This window comes from Octopus bimaculoides, chromosome 8 (genome assembly GCF_046866305.1).
Source record: "Octopus bimaculoides isolate indiv1 chromosome 8, ASM4686630v1, whole genome shotgun sequence".
Taxonomy (NCBI): Eukaryota; Metazoa; Mollusca; class Cephalopoda; order Octopoda; family Octopodidae; genus Octopus; species Octopus bimaculoides.
Genome location: NC_142935.1, coordinates 62,942,725 through 62,970,114, shown reverse-complemented (window position 1 = coordinate 62,970,114; position 27,390 = coordinate 62,942,725). Strand labels below are relative to the sequence as shown.

General features: G+C 38.5%; 1 protein-coding gene across 3 annotated transcripts in view; it reads left to right on the top strand.

The window, feature by feature from the left end:
• Positions 1-27,390, top strand: part of LOC106876186 (tetratricopeptide repeat protein 37) — a 63,014-nt gene that overhangs the window by 15,208 nt on the left and 20,416 nt on the right. For all 3 annotated transcript variants that reach the window (XM_089356596.1, XM_089356594.1, XM_089356595.1), the window contains 18 exons: positions 427-528; positions 2,625-2,770; positions 7,270-7,347; positions 9,234-9,334; positions 10,087-10,231; positions 10,865-10,944; positions 12,712-12,817; positions 15,046-15,098; positions 16,423-16,530; positions 17,669-17,753; positions 18,178-18,209; positions 19,511-19,611; positions 20,474-20,576; positions 21,941-22,033; positions 23,041-23,139; positions 23,440-23,678; positions 24,910-24,974; positions 26,953-27,009. In XM_089356596.1, the coding sequence (XP_089212722.1) occupies positions 427-528; positions 2,625-2,770; positions 7,270-7,347; positions 9,234-9,334; positions 10,087-10,231; positions 10,865-10,944; positions 12,712-12,817; positions 15,046-15,098; positions 16,423-16,530; positions 17,669-17,753; positions 18,178-18,209; positions 19,511-19,611; positions 20,474-20,576; positions 21,941-22,033; positions 23,041-23,139; positions 23,440-23,678; positions 24,910-24,974; positions 26,953-27,009 (1,793 nt within the window). The remainder of the gene's footprint in view (positions 1-426; positions 529-2,624; positions 2,771-7,269; positions 7,348-9,233; positions 9,335-10,086; positions 10,232-10,864; positions 10,945-12,711; positions 12,818-15,045; positions 15,099-16,422; positions 16,531-17,668; positions 17,754-18,177; positions 18,210-19,510; positions 19,612-20,473; positions 20,577-21,940; positions 22,034-23,040; positions 23,140-23,439; positions 23,679-24,909; positions 24,975-26,952; positions 27,010-27,390) is intronic.

The following is a 27,390-nucleotide window of genomic DNA, read 5'->3' as shown; positions in this document are numbered from 1 at the left end:
CACTTTTCCTTGTTTGCATAAGTTAGACCAATGGTTCTCAAGATGGAACCTGGGAAAATTATTGTGGGGTGTGGTGCTGTAGTTGCCAGGTACAAGGTTCTCATTAAAGTGATTCACCTTTTTTTTTAGTTAATAATGTACTTTTTTTTGTACTCAGTACTTGATAAAAGAATTACTAGTAGATTCTTTTGTGTTAAATAATTGTTATAAAATATTATAGTAGAAGACACTTGTCTAAGGTTTGGACCCAAGACCACATGGTTGCATGCTTTTCAGTTACACAGCTAAACCCCAAACCTTAAAGAACTCTAACTAAATGCAGCAAGGCATTTCATCCAAAACACTAATGAATCTGCTAATCTGATAATATTGACTTGACTTGGAATAACTATTAAAATATTTCTGTTTCCATTTTCCCTTTTCAAGGTCTGGAACGAGATCCTCTGTTGTTCTGTGCTCATTACTACTTGTCATTGTCCCTATATTACCTCCACGATAAAAACCTCGTTGACAAAGCCAGCAATATTGGTAAGTAACTTACTCTTCTGCTTCTATTTTCTGATATTTCTCAAGCATTGGGAGCAGTGTTTTCATTCCATCATGTTTCAATATGACCATAACACCCTTTCTTTCTCTTTCAATCCCTAAACCCCCTTTTGGCTGTACCATTTCTTCCTCCACTTGAAAATATTCTATTAAACTTGCTGTTCTTTTTGTTTTACTTGTTTTGGTTCTCTGTCCATCACTATCCTTGTGAGGTCCAATACTATATCTTTGTGCCTGTATGTATGCATGTGTGTTTAGTCCAGTACTACATCTATATTCGTGATCATGTGTGGTATAGTGGTTAGGATGTTGCGCTTATGATCATGAGATTGTGGTTTCAATTCCTGGACTAGCTGCGTATTTTTTCATGTTGCTCCTGATCACTCAGACTTTTCTTTGAAATTTTGCCCAACCACCAGATCTTGAGAATGTAGCATAGACATTTGGTGACAAAGGCCTGTAGCTTGCTCTTTATGGCGTTGGTGACCCTCCAAATTTAGTGACCCGTAAAGAAGAATGGCCTTGATGTTGGAATTGAACATGCAAAAATCAATAAGTAACTTGCAAATCAGAAAAAGTGCAGGAATAAATCCTTGACTAAGTTTGTGTATATGTGGGGGAGAGTATTTGGAAGTGGTGGGGGGTTGCTTTATGCCAGGTGTTGAGGGGTTAAAATATGATAGAGGGACAAGCACAGGTGTCTTGCTACAGAGAGAGAGAAGATGCATGGTGGCCCCACATTATATAAGGGTGTGTGGGGTAGCTGAAAAGATGAAGATGGTAGTGAAGGGGCTCCAGAGTGAACTCTCAAGGTGCAAGAAGGTGACCATAAGAAAGGATACAGATAGAGGATCATGATGGATGGGATGGAGGTGGAGGCAAAGGAGAAGGTGGTTTCATAAGAGTGTGAAGAAAGAGTATTTATGTTGTGTTTTTGATCATGAAGTGTGTTTGTCTGTGTCTACATTTGAATGTATATGAATGCTTATAGCACTAAGAGTTTGTGTGTGTGCATCTGTGTGCTAATGTATGTGGTGTTATCAAAAAGTTCCCAGGCTAGTTCTGTAGCATGCCAACAGATGGCAGCACATGGTTGTGTGCACAGTGAGAGCTAGCAGAGACCTTCATATGGCAGTGTGCCTAGTGACATCACTGTGTTTACTTCGCAAGTTGTGAAATTTGTGTCTTTTTGTGATCATCAGTATGCTGTAGCCTGTGATTTTGTCATGGACAGGAACAAAGAGCCAACATGAAATTCTGAGCTAAACTTGGGAAGTCTGCTACAGAGACATTGAGCATGCTTTAACAAACTTATGGCGATGGGTTGTTGTATGCAATATTTTGGGTGGCATGAGTGCTTCAAAAGTGAAAGAATATCTCAGGAAGATGATGAGTGATCTGGAAGACCTGCCACATGTCACCCCCGGAAATGTGCTATCGTGCATCAAGAATTTGTCCCCCAGGACCAGACTTTCAATCGAGAGTTCTACTGTGATGTTTTGAAGTGCTTGAGGGAGGACATTTGGCAAAAGTGACCAAATCTGTGGAGTTTGAAGAATCGGATTCTTCATGATGACAATGCACCCTGTCACCTAGATCTCCTCACTTGTGAGTTTCTTGCCAAAAACAACCTGGTGTTGCTTCTGTGCCTGCCTTATTCACCAGATTTAGCGCCTGTGGACTTCTCCAAGGTTGAAAATGCAGCTCAAAGGCCACTGTTTTAACACTGTTGTCGAGATCCACAGCAAATCGCAGAAGGTCCTTGACTCATTTATGGAAAACGACTTTCAGGCTGGATTCCAAAAGTGGTAGGAATGCTGGGACAGGTGTATTGCTGAGCAAGGTGACTATTTCGAAGGAGACGATGTTAAAACTTAGGTAAATAAGTTATTTCTTATAAAACATAACTAGTCTTGGAGCTTTTTGATACCATCCCATATGTGTGTATATAGGTATGTCTTTACATGTGTATGTGTGGAACATATCTCAGGTTGGCAACAAAGCTATTCAGTTTCACATCTGCCTTCATATGGTTTCACTCAGTCCAATAATTAACTAATTAATATATTATTTTTCAGGAATCAAAGCTTCCCAGAAGAAAACTGGACGATTAACTGTGTCTGTTAACCAGTTGACAACTGGTCTGTACCTATTGCAGGCAAAGATGTCCTTGGAAAACACATCCCTTGGTGTGTTAAACAATATGGTGAAACTTCTGATTGACGTAAGTTCTTGATCAATGTTTCTGTGCACACCCATACTTGTGTGTGTGTGTTTATTTATGCATTCATGTGTGAGTGTGTGGTTCAGAAGCTTGCTTCCCAACCATGTGTTCTTGAGTTCAGTCCCATTGCAAGACACCTTAGGTAAGTGTCTTCTACTATAGCCCCAAACCAACCAAAGCCTTGTGAGTGGATTTGATAGACAAAAACTGAAAGAAGCCCACCATATGTATGTGTGTGTATACACACACACACACACACACACACACACACACACACACACACACACACACACTCTCACACACACATTTCAAAATGTAACCACATGTGAATCGGCGATTTTTTTTTCTTCTTCCATCTTCCTTTTCTATTGGACTTTTCTCTTTCAGAAGAAGAGCTTTGCTCGAAACATTACAGCACCTGCCTTTCTTTCCCTGAGCAACTGCTAATACTTCACATGTACCACGTCTTCGCATTGTTGTTTTTACGTGTTTGTTCTTCATTCTTTTGGTTATATATATCATCATCATCATCGTTTAACGTCCGCTTTCCATGCTAGCATGGGTTGGACGATTTGACTGAGGACTGGTGCAACCGGATAGCTACACCAGGCTCCAATCTAATTTGGCAGAGTTTCTACAGCTGGATGCCCTTCCTAATGCCAACCACTCAGAGAGTGTAGTGGGTGCTTTTACGTGTCACCCGCACGAAAACGGCCACGCTCGAAATGGTGTCTTTTATGTGCCACCCGCACAAGAGCCAGTCCAGGGGCACTGGCAACGATCTCGCTCGAAAACCATACAAGGCCAGTCAGGCGGTACTGGCAATGGTCACGCTCAGGATGGTACATCTTATGTGCCACCCGCACAAGAGCCAGTCCAGGGGCACTGGCAACGATCTCACTTGGCTTGCCGGGTCTTCTCACGCACAGCACATTTCCAAAGGTCTCGGTCAGTAGTCATCGCCTCGGTGAGGCCCAATGTTCGAAGGTCTTGCCTCACCACCTCAGCCCAGGATATATATCTATATATATAAAAATGAGAATGTGTGTCTGTCTGTCTGTCTGTCTGTCTGTCTGTGTGTGAATCCCTAAAACTCGAGAACTACACAACCAATTTCATTCAAATTTTACAGATGCCTTACTTAGGGTTCCAGTCGTGTTTTAGTCAAAAAACATTTTAACTTCTTGCAGAGTTCGAGCCCACAGCAACATAATATCTCCTCCACTATTTAAGTATTACGTGTCAAAAGTGAAACAAAAACACTCATGTCAAATACTTTCACTTTAAAAATGAAACTATTCTACTAACTGAAACAATCACATTTCGATACTGTAATGACAGATACTTTCAGAGAGAGAGAGAAAGAGAGAAAGAGAGAAAGAGAGATGTATATGTACACGTTATTCCACTAACTGAAACAATCACATTTCGATACTGTAATGACAGATAGTTTCAGAGAGAGAGAGAGAGAGAAAGAGATGTATATGTACACGTATATGCATAGATATATATATATAGATATAGATCTGTATGCATACATGTATATGTATACACATGTGTAGATGTATATATATATATATAGATGTGCATGTAATATGTACACATATATACATATATATACATGCATACAGATATCTATACATATATACACCCATCACACACAAACACATGTACACAAACACACACATTAGTCATTTGTTTTCTTATCCAAAACTACGTCAAAAGTACTGAACGGATCTTTATGAAATTTGGATATTATATTCTATGTATAACGGCCATAACTCCCATGAAAATTCATATATTTTTGATGTTGATGAAATTTTAACCCTAACATAACAGATGAGCATTATTTGTAATTCAACGGTACAACAGTGTAAGACTACCCTTTCAGATATACTTTCATTGTGATTTCTGCAATGTGGTGCATAAATTGTCAAGTAAATGAGACGCATCTTTGCCTCCACTGATTCACTTGCAAAGTGTTGAGTAAAATTATTTCGTTGCAGACCTCCTTTGGGTCTTTTTATTATCACTACGACACACATAGTCCCCAGTTGGTAACATTGATTTCAAAGCCCTCCTAGATGAGAGACTGGCATTCCACTTAATGTCTATGTTCCATGCTGGCATGGATTGGAGAGTTATTAATGTAGAAATATGGTATCATAGCTACTAACAGTTGAGGGTTGCGTAGTCTAGACAGCGTTTTTAGATTTCATTATTCTCTTTAACCCGGGCAAAGCCTGGTATTTCTGCTAGTATATATATATATATACTTAAATATCAAACAATGAGAATGAGTGATCAACACTGCATTGGTGGATAAAGATTCTTTATAAGTGTTTTAGCTTTAAAGTGTTTTAGCTTTATAAGTGTTTTAGCTTTAAAACATGCACACACACACACACACACACACACACACACACACACATATATGTATTTGTATATACCATAAATCCTCGAGTATAATCCGCATTTTTCCCCCAAAATTTAAAGGTCAAAATCCCTAGTGCGTACTATATACGAGGTTAAAAAATGAAAAATATTTTCTAAGCAGTGTCCAAGTTTCTATTTGCTGTCCGGCAATGTTTATTCAGATGCATTTTGTGATGTTGGGCACGAAAATACCTTAAGCTTAATACCTTAAGCTATATTTATTTTTCACTGACATTATTACTGTTATTTCTTTATTTTCTGCAAACAAAGTGCACAAAAAAGCTACACATTTGCATTATGTTATATATACAATAATAATAATGGAGGAGTTAGTCTTCTATGATGTACACTACAGCATCCTGTATATTTTGCATCGAAACCTGCTTAGATATGTTAATAATAGATACGCATATATTCATTCCATATCTCACTGTAGATGGTGCAAATAATGATTTTTTTTAATTAAAAAGTTGACACAGAAAAAACACCCAAACCAACTGCAATGTTGAAAAGATTCAAAGATGACAACAGCAATAACTGCACAAAACAGAGAATAAAAGCATCAAAAACAAAAAAAAAAAGAGAAAGAAAGCAAGAATTTTGTTAGCAAAATCTTAAAGCACTTGATCACTTAATAATCCTAGCTTAATCCCGGGCAACACCGGGCTATACTGCTAGTCATAACTAAACATAAAGAAACCTGGAAACAGCAGCCTAAATCCTTCAAATTACATTTTGCTGACTTAAAAAACGGAAGGGCACATGAGATAATACAATGCTAGGTATAGGCACAAATGTGGCTGTGTGGTAATATATTTGCTTCTCAACTATATAGTTCTGGGTTCAGTCCCACTGTGTGGCACCCTGGGGAAAATGCCTTCTAGTATCTAATATTTCTCTATCTTCATATTATATATCTATCTGACTATGTATCTATTTCTTTCCTTCTCTCTCCTCCTTATATCTAATACTTCTATATCTTCATATCTTATATCTGTCTAATCATGTACCTGTTTCTGTCTGTTTGTCTCCCTCTCTCTCTCTCTCTCTACACACACACACAACACACAAATGCATATATAATGGATCACACATACCTGAAGCCACTCATTACACAAAGACAGACGCACACATGAATACATGTAAATAGAAATACAGACACACAGAGAATGTCACACTCACACACACACAGCGACACACTCTCTCTCACACACACATACACACACACACACACACACACACGCACACTTGCACACATACATCCAAAAGTATGTAGATACATATACACCTTCCACACACACACACACACACATATGCACACACATACATACTTATATACATTTATACATTGTGAGATTTATTGGAAAACCTTGACCGAATTTCCCTTGTTGCCATAATATTGATTCCCTTCAACGATTATTACTGATGCAGTAACAGTTGATTACATACACATATAATACATAATGAATGGGTATGTGTGTGTGTGTGTGTGTGTACATATTATTACTGATTCAATAGCAATTGTTTATACATCTGGCACATGCATACATCTTTAAATATACATATGTACATGTGTTATTACTGATAAAGTAAAAGTTTACTTATGCTAATGGCTAATTTATGCGTACTGGGATGGCTGTGTGGTTAAGAAGTTCACCTTGCAACTGTAAGGTTTTGCGTTCAGTCCTACTGCACAGCACATCGGGCAAGTGTTTTCTGCTGTAGCCCTGGGCCAGCTAATGTTTTGTGAGTGAATTTAGTAGATGGAAACTGTAGAAGCCTGTTTGTGTGTGGTTAATAAAGTAAAAAAAAACAGGAAAAATAATCCAGAATCCTTGTCCGGTACTGGATTGATCCCAAAATCTAATCAGTTTGTGCCAGTCACAATGCCAAACATCCCTGAAAGTTTCATCCGAATCCATCCAGCAATTCTTGAGTGTGTGTGTGTGTGTGTGTGTGTGTGCGCGCGCACACACACACACACACCTATACATGCATAGATATATTAACCCTCACGCTTACATAAATTCTCATAACTGTATACATGCGTTTTCTTGTTATAGACGGAAAGCAGCAACATTGAGATTCAGATAACTCTTGCCTATCTTTACATCAAGCTAGAAAAATACCAACAGGCTGAGGTAAGTGTATTCATTTCCTACCTATTCGTCCACTGTCTGTTCACTACACATTCACTTCCTATTCATTACATGTTAACTACCAACTTTTTATGAAATAATGTTGATTACATCGACCCCAGTACTCAACTAGTACTTAATTTATTTACCCTGAAAGGATGAAAGGCAAAGTCAACCTTGGTGGAATTTGAACTCAGAACATAGCAGCAGATGAAAAACTGCTAAGCATTTCACCCGGCGTGCTAATGATTCTGCCAGCTCACCGCCTTTCCATACATCCTTTATACCCATTCTCTTTCTCCATCCAGTTGCATTCTATCTCTTTTACAACTTGACAAAAAGGTAAGCTGCTATGTCAGGGATAGCCAAGTTTATTTGATAAGAAGAATCATATACAATATTTATTTAGCATTCAAGAACTGCAGCACATAGTTTTAAAATTATGTTGATTTATGAGAAAATATACAATGAAACAGTTTTACCTGCTGAAGTAGATTAATTCATCTCTAACCACTGAAGGCTTTTATTGAGTTTTCATTTTTACAGTTAATCCTTTAAAATCCAGCTAGTAGGATGTTAAAACTGAAACTCAATATTATCTCGGAAGCTGTACTTAGTAACTGTGAAAACTGTTGTTTGGTCACCATTGCTCTTTGCCAGTGCTCCACAACCTTTTTTCACTTGTGGTACATGTATATTCTTTTCAAAATTCGGCAGCACAACCGAACTAAAAATATAGCTAAAAGTATAGAGAAAAAAATTATATTCAGGTTACACTGTGGCGCCAGGTTACACAGCAGCATACCTAGCTTCGTCTTGTGGCACACTGGTTGTGGAGCATTGCTCTATGCCAGTCATGAGTAAACTGTGGCTTGTGGGACTTTCTGAGTTGCATCTTCAATGGAAAATTACATTGAATTTTTAAGTAGTATGGCCTGCTTTTTGATAAAGGTTGCCCATGCCTGCTGTATGCAGTCACTTCATCTGTTAGAAATAGCAGCCAAATTTCTCTCAAATTACATCTACCTTGACTGTCTGAATAATAATGAAAGAAAAAAGGTAGGGAGGAACACCATATTGGAGACTATAGTCCTGGATACCCAAAAAGATGAAATGGTCATGGCTGGAATGCTGTTGATTAAAAGTATGCTTGATGAGGGCTGAACAGTAACAACGATAGGTGGTTTCACTCTTATTTAGTATCTTATCACCAAACCCAAAATTTCTAAATTACTGACATCATGAATGTAGCTCTACATGGACAATCTTGTGATGGTCAGGAGTACATCTTCTCTTGTCATAGTTTTATAGAAACAAACTAAAGTCATCATCATCATTGTTTAACATCTGCTTTCCATGCTAGCATGGGTTGGACGATTTGACTGAGGACTGGCGAACCAGATGGCTGCACCAGGCTCCAATCTGATCTGGCAGAGTTTCAACAGCTGGATGCCCTTCCTTTGATATTGCTGCACCTCTTATGTGTCCATAGCTTACACTGGGTACATCTTATAGAGTTTCTACCTATGCCTTTTCTACAGATCGAGTAGGGCCATCTACCTGAAGGGGTTTGGGGCTTGTCTACCTTCCTACTTATTAGGACTTTAGTTTTAGCTAGGTTGACTCTAAGGCCCTTCGATTCTAATCCTTGCTTCCACACCTGAAACTTCTCCTCCAGTTCTGATAGTGACTCAGCAATTAGAGCAAGGTCATCAGCATAGAGGAGCTCCCAGGGGCATCCTATCTTGAATTCCTCTGTTATCGCCTGGAGGACTATGATAAATAGGAGGGGGCTGAGGACTGAACCTTGGTGGACCCCTACCTCTACCCGGAATTCTTCACTGTACTCGTTGCCTTCAACTATTTGCTCTTGTCTTGTGTTCTTAAAGGAGTGTGTGGAGAAACTTGCTGAATCAGAATCTGCTGAGGTTGTTGCCCTCAAAGGTTGGCTGCTCTTTCATCAGGGGAATTACGAAGTTGCCTTGCAGAAGTGAGTATATATTCTTTTATTTTACTATTCTTCTACTTGTTTGTGTCATCAGACTGATACATTTTCTATGGCTGGATCCTCTTCCAGTCACTGACCACATTACGCTTAGTTGGGGTGGGCGTGCTTGGAATGTGATCTGGGTGTCAAGGGGGTGGCAGCCTGAAAAGTTTGGGAACCATTTTGACACATGCTAGCATGGAAAAATGAAACTTAAAATGATTTATTTCTTTCATCTTTCATCTTTTACTTGTCATTGGACTGTGGCCATGCTGGGGCACTGCCCTGACATGTTTAGTCAAATGAATCAACCCCATTACCCATGTTTTAAGTCTGTTACTTATTCTTTTGGTCCCTTTTGCTGAACTGCTAAGTTACAGGGATGTAAACAAACCAAGATGGTTGCCAAGCAGTGAGAGGGACAAATGAAACACAAAGACATACATACACATGCCACACACATATACTTAGACACACACACACACACACACGACAGGCTTCCACACAGTTTCCCTCTACCAAATTCAAGCAAGACGGTTACTAAGTGGTGACAGGGACAGATGCAAACACAGAAACACACACACACATACTTACAAACACGCAGACACACACACACACGACAGGCTTCCACACAGTTTCCCCTCTACCAAATTCACTCACAAGGCACCTGTATTTATTTACGTATTTATTTTTGTCTGTAGAATTACCAACCCGACCTTAATTCAGTCATGTTTCTCTCTTTGCCCTTCTCACAGACTTTTGGCTACTGTGTCAGAATATCCCGAAAGCAGCAAGTTTCTTTTGATGCTTGGCCGTATCTATTGGCAACTGAAAGACTCCCACACTGACAACCAAGAGAGCAGCAACTATTCTGAGAAGAGTTTTAAATCTTTCCTTCAGGTATGTGTTTCATATGTTTGTTTATCTAGGGTTAAATATTATCTATCTCTGGCTGAATGAATGAAATACTAGCACTTGAAGGCGCATGACTCAGTGGTTAGGGCATTGGGCTCACAATCATGAAGTAGTGAGTTCGATTCCCAGACCGGGCTGTGTATTGTGTTCTTGAGCAAAACACTTTTTTTCTCATTGCTCCAGTTCACTCAGCTGTAGAAATGAGTTAGGACATCACTGGTGCCAAGCTGTATCGGCCTTTGCCTTTCCCTTCGGTAACGCTGGATTTGTCCAGATTTGGGCCTTGAAGGGGAACTTTCTAGGCACAATCCTATGGTCATTCATGACCGAAGGGGGCCTTTACCAGCAATTGGATACCTTTCCTTAACCTTCTAACTTTTAAACTGGCCATTTCCAAGCAAAATATTCTACTTGTTTTATGTTCAAAGTGACCAGATCTGGCCTCTCACACCTACCTTGCAATGTCATTTTTAAAAATAAAACTATCACACCATCAAAATCTTGAAGCTGTATGGTTATACATGGTTAATTCAAAGCAATGTTAATAAATAAGCATTACATTTGGCAGAATAATCTGAATGCTGTATATATATATCTATATATGTCTTTTTGTTTTAGGCTGCCAAGTTGGATCCTTACAATTGTGAGATATTTCTTTATCTCGGACATTTCTATCTTCATGTACAACAAGACAAAGAGTGAGTAGGCTTTGCATTTTATGTAATGTGTGTGTGTAAAGTTGTCACTGCCCTCACCTCCTCCTCCCTCCTCCTTCTCATCCCATCCACCTCCCTTTCTCATCCTTTCTGGGGGAGGAGGAGAAGAAGAGAGGGTAACATTGTATGGCCTTTCTAGGCTTGCCTTAACCCTTTAACATTTAAACTGGCCATATCCAGCCAAAATATTCTGCCAGTTTTATGCCCAAACTGACCAGATCCAACCTCTCACACCTAACCTACAACTTCATTCATCATTGTTCATTGTTTAACGTCTGCCTTCCATGCTAGCATGGGTTGGACGATTTGACTGAGGACTGGTGAACCAGATGGTTGCACCAGGCTCCAATCTGATCTGGCAGAGTTTCTACAGCTGGATGCTCTTCCTAACGCCGACCACTCCGAGAGTGTAGTGGGTGCTTTTACGTGCCACTGGAACGAGGGCCAGTCAGGCGGTACTGGCAACGGCCACGCTCAAAATGGTGTTTTTTATGTGCCACCTAAAAAATAAACAATTGCATTATTGAAATCTTGAAGCTACACAGTAATGCATGTTTACTTCAAGACAATATGAATTATACGAATTAATAATCATTACCAGCATCGCCTTATAGCATTTGTGCTGGTGGCACATTAGAAAATCATTTCACAACTATTAGAGTAAGGTCATCAGCATAGAGGAGCTCCCAGGGGCATCCTGTCTTGAATTCCTCTGTTATTGCCTGGAGGACTATGATGAATAAGGAGGTGAGGACTGATCCTTGGTGGACCCCTACCCCCTACCTAGAATTCTTCACTATACTCATTGCCAAACCTCACCTTACTGACAGCATCCCTGTACATGGCTTGTACAGCTCTCACTAACCACTCATCTATCCCTAGTTTCTGCATTGACCACCAGATAAGGGATCAGGGGACACTGTCAAAGGCTTTTTCTATGTCAATGAGAGCCAAGTACAGAAGTTTACCTTTGGCAAAGAATTTCACCTGCAGTTGTCTTACCTGAAATATAGCACCAGTGGTGTATCTCCCTGCACAAACCCAAATTGCATCTCATCTAAACTAACTCTCTCCCTAATTAGTTGGGCTATGACCCTCTCCATAACTTTCATCACCTGGTCCAACAATTTGATACCTCTGTAATTATTCCTATCTAATGTGTCACCTTTACCTTTGTAGCAGTTGACTATGGTGCTGCTACACTAGTCATTGGGTATGACTTCTTCATGTATCACCTGGTTGACTATACGGGTGACTAGTCTATAGCCTACATTGCCAGATATTTTAAGCATATATGCAGTGATTCCTGATGTGCCGGTATCTTCATATCCTTAATTGCTTTATCTACCAAGGTACTGTCAATTCGGATAGCTGGTCCCTCTGTTGGGTCGACATTTGACAGACTCTCTTCTATTCATTCTCTTCATTTAGCAACCCTTCATAGCAGTTTCCCCAAGTCTCTCTCTTTGCAGCCTCATTATTAAATTATTAATAATATACTTATATATATATATATATATATTTAATGCTGGTATACACTCACACACACATATGTATATTCTATCTATCATTGTGCACAACCATTTATATTCATTTTATCCAATACTTACATGTGTATATATGATACACACACACACACACACACACACATACACACACGTCCTATTTAACCAATGTTCACCTTTACATTTAATATATAAAACTGTATTTTTTGCTTATACACTTAGTTTAAACTTATGTTTATTACAGAAAAGCTAGAAAATGTTATCAAAAGGCTTTTAATCTTGATCCTGAAAATTCCGATGTTGGTGCTGCATTCTGTGATATTATGATGGATACTGGAGATGTTGGAGATGTAAGTGTGATTTTATTCAAAGAATACAGAAACACAGAGCTAATAACAAAACTTCTAGACAGTTCCAAGGTTTTCTAGAAACAGCAGCCAAATATTCCACACAAGAGGGGTGGTCACAGTTGGATTGCTTTTGATTGTAGGAATACTTGATTTGGACTAACCTTGGATTAAGCAGTATCATCACTATAAGAAGAATGTTTGATTATGATATGATATTTAATTATTTTTGATAATAATCTTTATTTGTTTTTATAGTATGTTCCGTTGGATGTGTAATGTCAGTGTGCATACTCGACAGAGTGTAAGTGCTCCGAGAGAAAAGTTGGACCTAAGAAGCATCAAATGTGGTGTGCAAGAGAGACGACTACGCTGGTATAGTCATGTGGTATGAATGGATGAGGATAGCTGTGTGAAAAAGTGTCACACCCTAGCGGTTGAGGGAAACTGGAAGTGATAGACCCAGGAAGACCTGAGATGAGGTGGTGAAGTACGACCTTTGAACATTAGGCCTCACCGAGGCAATGATTAGTGACTGAGACCTTTGGAAATATGCTGTGCGTGAGAAGACCCAGCAAGCCAAGTGAGACTATAACCTGTGGCCTATGCCAGTGGTGTAACCAGCCCATTTAGGCATACCTTTCTTTTATTGGACACTAAACTTTGCTTTATCGACTCCGAAACGATGAAAGGTATAGTTGACCTTGGTGGAATTTGAACTCAGAACGTGAAGACAGACGAAATACTGCTAAGCATTTTGCCTAGCATGCTAACGATTCTGCCAGCTCATTGCCTAAGTAATCATCATCATCATCATCATCGTTTAACGTCCGCTTTCCATGCTAGCATGGGTTGGACGATTTGACTCAGGACTGGTGCAACCGGATGGCTACACCAGGCTCCAATCTAATTTGGCAGAGTTTCTACAGCTGGATGCCCTTCCTAACACCAACCACTCAGAGAGTGATAATAATAATAATAATAATGACAATAATCCTTTCTACTGGAGGCACAAGGCCTCAAGTTTGTTGGGAGGGGACTAGTCAATTACATCAACCCCAGTGTTTCACTGGTACTTAATTTATCAACCCTGAAAGGATGAAAGGCAAAGTTGACCTCAGCAGAATTTGAACTCAGAATGTAGGAATGGATGAAATGCTGCTCAGCATTTTTCCCTGCATGCTAACAATTCTGCCAGCTTGCTGCCTAGTAATAATAATGATAATAAGAATAATAGTTTCTAACATAGGAACAAAGTCAGAAATTTGGACAAAGGGGCAGTTGAAATAATCAACCTCATTCGTTAATTAATACTTCATATTAGAGACCCTGTAAGGATAATTACAATGTTGACTTGTACGAGATTTAAAATCAGAATGTAAAGAGTTGTAATTAAATACCACAAGGTATTTTGTCCAAAACTTCAATGATTCTTTCAGGTAACCCTTCGTGGGCTGCCGGGGTTGGAATTACACAAAAAGCCATTGGGGTTCCCTTTTATTTTTGCACATTTCCGCACTATCCATTAAATAATATTTGTTTAATCTTGTATGTATGTGTGAGTGCATGATACAGAACAAGGAATTTAGCACTTTTCTTTTATAGTTTCATAAACTATACATATAGCACTAATCATCATCATCATCATCATCGTTTAACGTCTGCTTTCCATGCTAGCATGGGTTGGACGATTTGACTGAGGACTGGTGAACCAGATGGCTACATCAGGCTCCAATCTGATTTGGCAGAGTTTCTACAGCTGGATGCCCTTCCTAACGCCAACTACTCCGAGAGTGTAGTGGGTGCTTTTATGTGCCACCGGCACGAAGGCCAGTCAGATGGTACTGGCAACGGCCATAAAATAAAACAAAAAGAACAAAAGAAAAAAAATATATCAATTCATACCAGTATAAATATAAAGAAAATTGACTTATAATTCATCAGAATATATGAAAAAGAACAAGAAAAACTAATTTCCCAGAAGGCCAATAGGGTCCAGTTGGATTCCATTGACCACATTTTATGCTATAACATCCATATGACTGGAAATTTTAAACTCAAAATTTGTTTGTGCAATACGTAGACTATTGACGATAAAAGTCATGATATATAAACTCATTTAAATAAAGAATGTAAAGGTTGCATAACTTTTAAAATTTGCTGGGGTCCCTTGAGACCCCACCAGCCTATGAAAGATTAATTAATACTTTTGGTTTTGGTATTCTTTCCAGGAGAGTGTTTTAGAATATTTGAAGTCTGTGACTACTAAAGCTGGCCCTGGTGGGTAAGTGAATTACAAGCATTTTTAATTAATGCAGTAACTAACTAGCCTAGTAATTAACTGCCTGTCTTTACTGATTAATATAGCAAAAGTGAGATGTGCAAACATGTGAGAGAAGTGTGGTGACAGGCTTTGATGCCTTTAACCAAATAATAAAAGAATAGTTGAGGTCGATTTATTCTCTTACTTGTTTCAATCATTTGACTGTGGCCGTGCTGGAGCACCACGTTGACGGGGTTTTAGCTGAAGAAATTGACCCCAGGACATTTTGTAATTTTGAAACCTAGTACCTATTTTATCAGTCTCTATTGCTGAACCGCTAAGTTATGGGGATGTAAACACACCAACATCAGTTGTCAAGCAATGATGGGGGACAAATGCAGAGACAAAGACACACACAGAAATATAAACACACACACACACACACACACACATATAATGGGCTTCTTTCAGTTTCTGTCTACCAAATCCACTCACAAGGCTTTGGTGATCCTAGGTACACTGAGCCTGAAAGAAGTTGGTGGTGATCATGGTTGGTCAAATCTTTGATCATTTACAATTCTAGCTTGAATATGATGTGACTTTCATCTGATGTGGCTCAAAGTATGAAATGTATTTTATTCTCTTATATAAGTGCAGAAATAACTGTGTGATTTAGCAGTTTACTTCGCAACCATGTGATTTCGAGTTCAATCACACTGCATGGCACTTTGGGCAAGTGTCTTTTACTTGTGCTATACCATAGAGTTGAGCAATACCTTGTGGCTGAGACAGTACAGAAGTTTGATCAGGACAGCCATGGGTCATAGGTCTACTTGATCAAAACAGCCATGAGTCACAGGTTTGCTTGATCAAGACATTTATGGGTCATGGGTCTGCTTGATCAGGACAACCATGGGCTATTGATCTTCTTGATCAGGACAGCCATGGGTTATTGATCTGCTTGATCAGGACAGCCATGAGTTATAGATCTGCTTGATCTGGATAGCCTTGGGTCATTGAGCTACTTGATCAAGACATCCCTGGATCATAGGTCTGCTTGATCTAGACAGCCATGAGTTATTGATCTTAATCAGCTGTAGCTTATTGATCTTCTTGATCAAGGTAGCCTATATAAATGTACTTGATCAAGACAGCCATGGGTTATTCATCTGCTCAACGAGAACAGCCATAGCTTACAGATCTCCTTGATTAAGACATCCATAGATCATAGATCGTGTTATCTATACATCAACATCAATCATCTTCATGTAATATATTAAAATACTATTTCAGTGTTTTGTTTTTATTAATGTTTATATTGTTTTGTTTTCTTTCTTTATTGCAGTGCTAAATGGGCTTGGTTACGGTTAGGATTGAAATATTTGAAGAACGAGGACCCCAATAATGCTGTTATTTCTTTCCAAGCTGCTCTGCGTCCCGATCCTCTTGATTTGTAAGTATTTTGCAAATCCTATTGTTAATGGTGATAAATTGGCAGTGTTGTTAGGATATCAAGTTGACTATCTTGCTATATTTGTACCATTTCTCTGCACTTTGAATTCAAATACTGCGATGGTCAACTTTGCCTAGGTTCTCCAATCATCATCATCATCATTGAAAATCTGCTCTTCATGCTGGCATGGGTTAAACGGTTTGACTGGAGCTGATGAGCTGGAGAGCTGCACCCGGTTCCAGTCTGATTTAGTATGGTTTCTACAGCTGGATGCCCTTCCTAATGCCAACCACTCCAAGAGTGTAATGGGTGCTTTTACATGTCACCGGCACGGTTGCCATTTACACGACACCAGCAACGACCACTACTACAATTCATGGGTGGGTGCCGTTTACATGGCACCAGCAGTGACCCTGACGGTTCATGGATGTCATTTGCATGGCATCACCAATGACTGCGACCAACAGCCACAATTCAGCACCCCCTCGTATATTCAATGGGCTTCATTCAGTTTCTGTTTACCAATCCTTGCTGCTTTCCAAGAAAGGGTAATATTTTCTCCATGGCCAGATATGCTTTTCTGTGGAAGACTGGAAACAAACAACCTCTCTTGTATGACAAGGAGGCTCATTTACAATCATCACATGATGTTGAGATAACGATGCATACAACCACATAAACAAACACACATGAGGGGGTGCTGAAAAGTTCTTGCTTTAAGGGTATCACAAAAAGTCTGGTTGGAGGCCCAACTTTCCGAGCTCTTTTAATGTGGGAATCTGAGAGGGGAATCATCATCATCATCATCCTCATCATCGTTTAATGTCCACTTTCCATGCTAGCATGGGTTGGACGATTTGACTGAGGACTGGTGAACCAAATGGCTACACCAGGCACCAATCTAATTTGGCAGAGTTTCTACAGCTGGATGGAATATGTTAAAGAAATCATAATTAACTGATCCTCTTGTATTTTCTTTTACCCAGAGCCTGGAAATTTTCTGTACCCCCTCATGTAAATGTTTTCCCCCCTGAACTATAACTGTAAGACTGGTTGTGAATTAGTTATGTTTTCAATTTGTAAACATTTAAAATCTTTATCCTTTTATTTATTCTTTTTTTCTCTTTTATCCACACAGTCATATATGGGAATGTCTCGGTGAGGCATACATTAATCGAGGCAGTTACACGGCAGCTTTAAAGGCATTTACTAAGGTCACTGAGGTATGTAAGAGGAGACGAGTCTCCTAACAGATTTTCGGTTTTAATCTGGGTGAGAGTGCAACACCGTCCTCATTGAACACATGCATGCACACAGGGAGAGAGAGAGAGAGACAGACAGACAGACAGAGAGAGAGGGAACTTTGCCACCATTTGGTTCCAGGATCAATCTGTAACCAAGGATACAGGCACTCTATCTCTGAATATAGCTTTGTTACAACTATATTCTAATAAACATTCTAATAGTTATATTTTTTTATTGATTCTATAAAAATCCTCCATAGTTAACTTTAAAGAGGAATTTAGTAGAAATTAACAAATAAATTTCTAAATTCAAACTAACATTGTTACAGTATTGAAACTATATTGTTTATTTAATAATCATGAAAGCCCATAAGTTTTCTTTTTTCTTTCTTTCTTTCTTCAGCTTGACGCAGACTCCGTCTACAGCCAGTACATGTAAGTAAACATACATACATACATACGTATGTATATTTCTCTCCTTTACCTTAGTTGACAATGATTGTCATTATCTCTTATTTTTTAATGACTTTTCTTTTCATTAAGGGTTAACTTTGATTAAAAATTTCTTTTATTGCACTACATTCAGTATATCTGCTCACACCTGCCTGCCTTACCATTTTATTTGTCATGTTGTCCTGAAAAGAAACAACATACAACAGTGAGGATCCTGTTTTGTCCTGCAGGGTACAAAGCAACCTCACCAGTGCTGGTGCCATGATAAAACACATCTAGTACACCCTGTAATGTGGTTGGTCAATAAGTAGTCAGCATAAGGTTGAGAAAACCCTTTAGTTTTTCTTGTCTTTTGGAGGATATGGTAACCTCTCTAGTGTTGATGCCAATACGTACCACACTCTTTAAAATGGCTGGTATTAGACAGAACATCCAGCCAAAGAAACCATGTTAAACTAGAGATATAATGAGAAAGATGTGGTTCTCTGACCTGTTTAGGATTGTTGCGACCTGCTTTACTGAGCCATCATGGAAAGTGAGTATAAAATATTGATGCATGTGTGTGTGTATGTGTGTGTGAAGGTATGGGTTTGTGGTTAACAGGCTTTCTTCCCAACCATTTGGTCTCAGGTTTGGTCCCATTGTGCAGCATCTTAAACAAGTGTCTTCTTTAGCCTCATGTTGACCAAAGCCTTTTGAGTGAATTCGATGAGCAGAAACTGAAAGAATTCTGATACACACACACACACACACACACACACACACACACACACACACACACACACACACACACATGCACATACACAGGCATGCACATATATGTATGTGTGTGTGTGTGTGTGTGTGTGTGTGTGCAATTTTCTTGACATAACATGATGTTTGTAAATGAGCATTATTGTCAAACAAGTGATGTTACTTGTATCTGGTCTTCTATGGAAAACACGTCTGGTCCTGGGGAAATATTACTTTGCTTGGAAACAGATGAGGGTTGGCAACAAGAAGGGCATCCAGCTATAGAAAACCTGCCTCAACAAATCCATTTGACCCTTGCAAGCATGAGAGAGTGGACATTAGATAATGATGATTTAAATGCACACACACACACACACACACACACACACACACACATACACACACATACACACACACACACACACACACACACACACACACACACACACACACACACACACACACACACACACACACATAACATGTCATTTATTGAAAGTAAAACAAACAAAATAAACAAAATGCTTTCATATTTTTATTTTGTTGTTCAGGATTGCTTTTATAAAACAAGTTCTTGGTTTGTACTCCGAAGCAGTCACAGAATATAAAGTGATTTTGGAGAAGGAACCAGATTATGTTCCAGCTTTGAAAGGTGAAAATATTTTCTTTATAATCTTTATTAGCCCTTTAACATTTAAACTGGCCATGTCTGGCCCAAATATTCTACTGGATCTATGTTCAAACTGGCCAGATTTGGCCTTTCATACCTACTCTACATTGTCATTCTAAAAATAAGCACATCATTGAAATTTACAAGATTATGCAGGATTAACTCTAAACAGTTTAAATAAATAAGCATTATACTTGATGAGGAATCTGAATGCTAAAGGATTAAGGCAGAATTGTTAATGTGCCAGGCAAAATGCTCAGTGATTTTTCATCCATCTTTTTGTTGTAAGTTCAAATTCCACTGAGGTTGACTGTCTTTTATTTTTGTGGGGTCCGTAAAATAAGTACCTGTTAAGCACTGGGGCTGATGGAATCAACTAGTCCCCTCCCCCAATTTCAGGCCTTGTGCATATTGTAGAAAGGATTATTATTATTGTTGTTATTATTATTATTATTATTGTTATTATTATTATTGAGTGAGATAGCAGTGCATGTCATCAAAGTGACACTAGGGTACAAATATATGAAGTCCAGTATACCCATCATGACTACCTGTCTGATAAGGGTAGACCAGGCACATGCATCACAACCACATGTATGTGACAGAATGGACACACATGTGACTACATGGGAAAAATCATTGGTAGCATTTGAAATGCACCAACTAGTTTTACTATTCTTCCAGCTTTCACAGTTGCATTATTTTCAGGACAGGTGCATCTAGGACATTATCCAATATCTACCTTTTCTTTTTAGACAGTAAGGTGTGATTGAGAAGGGATTTGGCTACTATTTCTTGCTCCAATATTGGTTTGACTAAATTATTGTTAAACTTTACTCTATAGGAGTTGGTGAAACACTCCTGTTGCAGGCGAAATCCTTCATCAGTCGATTCCTTGATAAACGCATACTTGATGCTTGTGAAGAAGCAATATGTTATCTAACCAGGTAAACCATTTATTGTTTTTTAGCATTTTTTTAATGTATTGTGCTCTCTCTCTCTCTCTCTCTCTACCATTATTATCATCCTCCTCCTCCTCCTTTGTAATGTCTGTTATCCATGCTGGCATGGGTTGGACAGTTTGATCAGAGCTGTCAAGCCTGAGAGCTGCACTAGGTTCCAGCCTGATTTGGTTTGGTTTCTACAGCTGGATACCCTTCCTAATGACTATACACATACACACACACACACATGTATGTATTGGTAGACAAAAACAAATGATTTCATTAAATCTACAACCAATCAAACTTGAACCTTTACCTTAAAAACCTATATATATAAAACAATTTCAGCTTAAACAGTTCAAGCTCTCACCTGCAAAACCAGTAACGAAGAATCCACCTTCGGGCACTATGAAAGAAATTGTAAAAAATGCTTTTTTCTTTCTTCTCCTTTCTTTTCTTACCCTTCTAAAGACTCCATTGTATCTAATTGTTCATTTAACTTTCAATCAGGTATAATCATTATGAAATTCATTGAAACTTATTGAATAGACCAAATGTGTATGAAAAGTTGGTCTTTTAAGAAGGTTTTTCTGAATTTTCCCTTGTACCTTCAATGTCTCCTAAACTTTTATTTACCATTGAAAAACAAAAAATTGTTGAAACCGGTTTAGTATTTTGATAAATTTGTTACTAAATTTTAAAACTACATGTTTAAAACTCAGGTGCATTTCAACCCCACAAAACCAATTCCTTTATATTCTTTCCTGCAAGGGAATACACTTCTTTCTTCTCTCTCTCTCTCTCTCTCTCTCTCTCTCTCTCTCTCCTGCTGTAAATATCAAGGTACTTGAGTTTAAAAATCAATGTTTGCCTAATTAAAAATAGTTAAAGACCACCATTACAGCCATCACACCTCCATCACCACCAACAACAACACTTGGTTGTCTCTTGAGTCTTTAGCATTGGGAACTACTCTTTTTGCAAAAGGTTCTGCATCAGGTTTTGAATACTTCCATTCCTTTTCTAGTTAAGCCATTATATAAAGAGGCTAGTGCAGTATAACTAAGGGTTATTTTGACTCAGAGGCCTTGCATTTCCCTGTCCTGCTTAGCCATAACAAACAATATAAAGTGTGTAATTGAGGGTTATCTCAGCCTCAGAAGTTCTATCCAAAGTTATAGGCATTGGCCCATCTCATCTTAGTAAGCCATAAGGAAAAAAAATACAAAGAGACCAGCACTGTACAGCTAAGACTCACTTCAGATTCTGAGTGTATTAAGAAGGACATGATTTCATAATGGTGTTATAGCTACAATATATTGTATTTGCTCTCTCTCTCAGTGTTGTCGTCTTTGTTTCTATTACAGAGCAGCTAGTCAACGTCCTGATTTATCTTGTATCTGGAAGATGTTAGGTGATGCCTGTACCATATTGAATGTTGTTGATATAAATAATTTTAGGTGAGTAATTTAATTTTTCAATACAAGTAATAATTTGCTTAGTTGCATGCATTCTTTCTCACTTCAGACCTCATATTTGTGCAGCACACAACAATGCTCCACTCAATTCTGTTCATGATTAGGGCTTCCATTACTCCCTCATCTATTACCTTCTCATAGTACTTCTTTTACTGTCACTCACTATTGACCTCCAACCCTTTCTTATCACCCAGCATACTCTTTCTCTCTCCCATCACTCTGCTTTTTTCCATTGCTCTCTTTCACCCATCACTCTCCTCTATTACTCTCTCTTATATCACTCTTTCTCTCTTTATCACACTCTCTTACTCACTGCTTATTCTGTTTATTCAGTCTCATTACCAACAACCAACATATAGCTGTCTTTCACTGCCTCGCTTCAGCTGCTCTTTTCCTCCACCACTCTTACACATGGTTTCTCTCATCATACTCTCTCTCTCTCTCTCTCTCTCTTTCTCTCTCTCTCCCTCTCTCTCTCTCTTTCTCTCTCCCTCTCTCGTTCTCTCTCTCTCTCCCTCTCTCTCTCTCTCTGTTCACCCTCCTCTCTTGTGCTGGTTCCATAATAAAATACTGAAAATACACTCTGTAAAGTAATTGGTGACCTGAGAACTGCACATCTTCCATTACTACCGCCACCGCTGCCACCACCACCACCATCACCACCACCAACAACCAAGTGTTGATTAGACAAAGTGGACTTTAAATGATGATGATGTTATTAACAAAAACTTATCTTAGACATTTTCATATTTGTATTTCAAATAAAGAAAAATGTTCCCAAATTTGAAATTGTTGTCTGCCAAGGTCGACATTGCCTTTCATCCTTTCGGGGTCTATAAATCAAGTACCAGTTGTGTACTGGGGTCAATCTAATCGACTGCCCTCCCACCAAAAAAAAAAAAAAAATTTCGGGCCTTGTGCCTAGAGTAGAAAAGAAAATTGAAATTGTTGTTTGCATTTTTATAATTTGATTTTTTTTTATTTTTCAGAAAATTGATGGTCCCTTGTAAACTTACAACGGCAAATGCACCTAATCCAGAAAATAAAATATCTTTACATAAAATTAGTATCATGGAACTGGGATCGAAGTAAGAGTTTTACAAATATTTTATTTTTTTTGTCCCTATTCTTTTTCTCATTTTCACTTTCAAAACTTTCACGAGCATTCTGTTCCATTAATTGGATCAACCGGAACCTACATTGTTATAACTGACAGTGTTAGTTTTGAAGCTCATTATAGATATTCTAGGCCTGTCTCTCTCAGAAAGTCTTTCTTACTATCAGCAATGCCTGCATTATAGGGATTGCAGGATTTACCGTCTCTTAATTAACCACATCAGAATTGTCGTTATATCAAAAATAATTAATCTCCTTCTTCCTTATTGCAGATGTTATGGCAAAGCAATAAAATGTTTCCCAGAATGTTCTTCGTTGTGGCATGACCTTGGGGTCAGCTTCATGTACCAGACGAAGGAAATTGAAGCCATGTATTTGAGGAAGGGTCAGCACAAATCCGTGGAAGTCGAGAGAAAGGCCCAGAAAGTTATTGAGATCTTAAAGCAAGCTGTGACCCTTGACCCACAGAATTTCCAACACTGGAATGCCCTTGGTGTGGCTGCTTGTACAGGTACACTGACCTTGGATTGTTGGTGAAAGGGGATGGGATTGAGGACAAAGGTGTAAGGTATGAAAGGGTTGTGTGGTGATGGTGTTATGCTGGAAGTGGAATAATGCTGCCATATGGCAGAACCATTAGCATTGCTGAACAAAATGCTAAGCAGCATTTTGAGCATCTTGATGTTCTGAGTTCAAATTCTGATATTCTGGGATCAACTTTATCTTTTTGGGGCTGATAAAATAAATACTAGTTGAATACTGGGGTTGGTCTAATTGACTTGCCTTTCCCTTGAGACTACTGGCCTTGTACCAGAATTTGAAACCATTTTTTGGAAGTGGAATAAGGCTTTAAGCTGGCAGAATCGTTAACATGCTGGACAAAACGCTTAGCAGCATTTTTTCTGGCTTTACATTCTGGGTTCAAATTCCATTGAGGTTGACTTTGTCTTTTATCTTTTTGGAAGTCGATAACATAAGTACCAGTTAAATACTGGAATTGATGCAATCAACACCCCCACCACCACCACCACCACCACCTCTAAAATTTCAGGAAGAATTATTTTGGAAGTGGAGTGAATATGAAGTTGGTGGTTGTTGAGGTGGCATTGGCAACTACCATTATCAGACAATTGGCTGAAGTATTAAGGCACCAGACAAACTGTGCTAACCAGGCATATCTTCCTGTGGTATGTTATATCCAAGAGTTAACATTCTCTGATGATGTGGGATTATTCTCTTTTCAGATTTGCTGAAAAGGCTAAAGTTCATTCATAGAGCTAACTGCAAATAAATATGTGTGTGTATGTAGAGAGAGAGAGAGAGAGAGGGGCGGTGAGAGAGAGAGGGGCGGTGAGAGAGAGAGGGGCGGTGAGAGAGTTGTGGTTCTCAACCAGGGTCCATGTGGCCATTGGGGATCCCTATAAGATTTTGTTGTTAAAATTTATGTGCAGTAAACTTGTTATACTTCTACTCTACACAAAATGTTTAAACAATGTTTAAAACTGTTAACACAAATCCTAAAAATATTTAATCATAAAAATATAGGAGGTTTTAGATATCAAATGGCTTTGAGGGTCCCATCCACTGAGTAAAATAGAAATGAAAGGCGTCCATAGGCAAAGAATGGTTGAGAACCACTGATCTAGAGTATGAAAGAAATAGCTAGCAGAGTGCCATTAACCAATTATTTCAAATTATTTCATGTTTTTCAAAAGTGGACTTTTCTCCTGTTTCTTCTTCAGAAGTTGTATACAACCCAAGGTTGGCCCAGCATTGTTTTGCCAAGGCCATTCAGCTAGACAGCAACGTAAGTATTCATTTAATCTTTTATACTGGTTTCAGTCAGTGGACTGTGGCCATGCTGGGGCCCTCTCTTCAAATGTTTTAATCAGTTATACTGATTAAGGCAGTTAGTTTGCATGGTATTTGTTTAACTGAATCAGGAAGAAAGGTGAAGTTGTCCTGGGACATAATTAATCAAAGGTGTACTAATTAATTAATTTCAATTTTACAAAGCTTTGTGCACATATAGGCGCAGGAGTGGCTGTGTGGTAAGTAGCTTGCTTACCAACCACATGGTTCTGGGTTCAGTCCCACTGCGTGGCACCTTGGGCAAGTGTCTTCTACTATAGCCTCGGGCCGACCAGAGCCTTGTGAGTGGATTTGGTAGACGGAAACTGAAAGAAGCCCGTCGTATATATGTATATATATATATGTATGTGTGTTTGTGTGTCTGTGTTTGTCCCCCCCCCCCATCGCTTGACAACCGGTGCTGGTGTGTTTACGTCCCCGTAACTTAGCGGTTCGGCAAAAAGAGACCGATAGAATAAGTACTAGGCTTACAAAGAATATGTCCTGGGGCCGATTTGACTCGACTAAAGGCGGTGCTCCAGCATGGCCGCAGTCAAATGACTGAAACAAGTAAAAGAGTAAAAGAGTATCAGTAAATGTACATACTGTTTGCTGTTCTAATATTTGAACAAATGAAGGCAGTAAGCTGACAGAAATGTTAGCACGCTGGGCGAAATGCTTAGCGGTATTTCATGTCTTTATGTTCTGAGTTCAAATTCTGCCGAGGTCGGCTTTGTCTTTCATCCTTTTGGGGTCAATAAATTGAGTACTGGGATGGATCTAATTGACTGGCTCCCTCCTCAAAAATTTTGGGCCTTGTGCCTTGAGTAGAAAAGAATATTTGAACAAATACTCATGGCTATAAGTGACAACTCGATATCCATTGCTGATGACATGCAACCATGCAGAAATGCATGCATCCCATGGTCTGATGACATAATTCAGAGCTCATTTGTGTGTTTTTCACATATATTGTTTATGAAAGAAATTTTTCTCTGCAGCAGTCTTTGCATTAAATTTAATTGTACATGTCTATAAGAGGATGTAATCGGGACAGAAGAAAATATCTTGAGATATTCTTGTTCAGTGCATTCATTCTGATATCAGAATCTGCCAACTATTTAAAAAATAATGGAACAAAAGTCCTTTTTGTAAGAGTTTTCCTAATTGAGTAACTTATATATATATATATATATATATATAAATATATATATATATATATATGCTAATAGTAATGGTAAGACAACAAAAGAATGAAAGAGACCTCGATATTATGTAAATAGAGGAATTTATCTGTAAATATAATATGTAACAATTATTTGGTTGCCATAATAAAACTCTGAGTTTCGGATGTCGGGGCAGAAACCTTCACCAGCATCTCTTCAGTTATCGAGGCAATCAAAATATAGCATACTTTGATTGCCTCGATAACTAAAGAGATGCCGGTGCAGGTTTCCGCCCTGACATCCAAAACTTGGAGTTTTATTATGGCAACCGAATAATTGTCACATATTATATTTATACATATAATGTATGTTTGTGTGTGTCTGTGTGTGAATGTATGTGTGTTTATACCATATTTACTCATGTATTAGTTGGTCGCACTATTTTAATGGGAAAAGTGGGGTTTGACTTAGAAGACAAAATTAAAACTATGAAAGGAAGAAATTTCGTACCAAGATTTAATATTAAATTAGGGTTGTAACTTATACACAAGTAAGTACAGTGTGTGTGTGTGTATTTGTGTGTGCATGTGAAGGTTTATGTATATATGGAATCTGAAGGAGATTTGGTTGCTATTTTTTGCAAATTGATTGACTATGTAGAAGTTTCTTAGTTGGCTTATGCATGTGTGTGTGTGCGTGAGAGAGAGAATATCATAATATATGTATGTTTATATAAATATTTGTGTATATATAATATTTCTATTACAGAATGTTGTGCCCTGGACAAATTTAGGAGCCCTTTACCTGCGGAATCAAAATCTCCTGGTAAGTCAACATGTTACAATAAGGAGGGTTTTAACGAACCAGTTTCCTTTAGCAGTACTCCATCACAAACATTACACTCCTTGATGAAACTATTTTTTTAGTTCTGTATCACTTAAGGTCTGAAATATTTTGTACTGCACTCATGTTGGCCTTTTATGAAAATCTGTAAGAAATTGTTAACGAGCATTTCTTGGGTTGTTTATTAGATTGAACTATAAATCATTACAGCATTGAGTCTTTGTCAGTGGTGCGGACTCAGCTCTCTAGTGTTTGGTCACTGTTAAATCTTCATGCAAAGAAGAATTAGAATGTGTCTTTGGACGTGAAATGGAAAATCTCAATGCCAAGGACTTGCAAGGCAAATCCGCTCAAACAAATAAG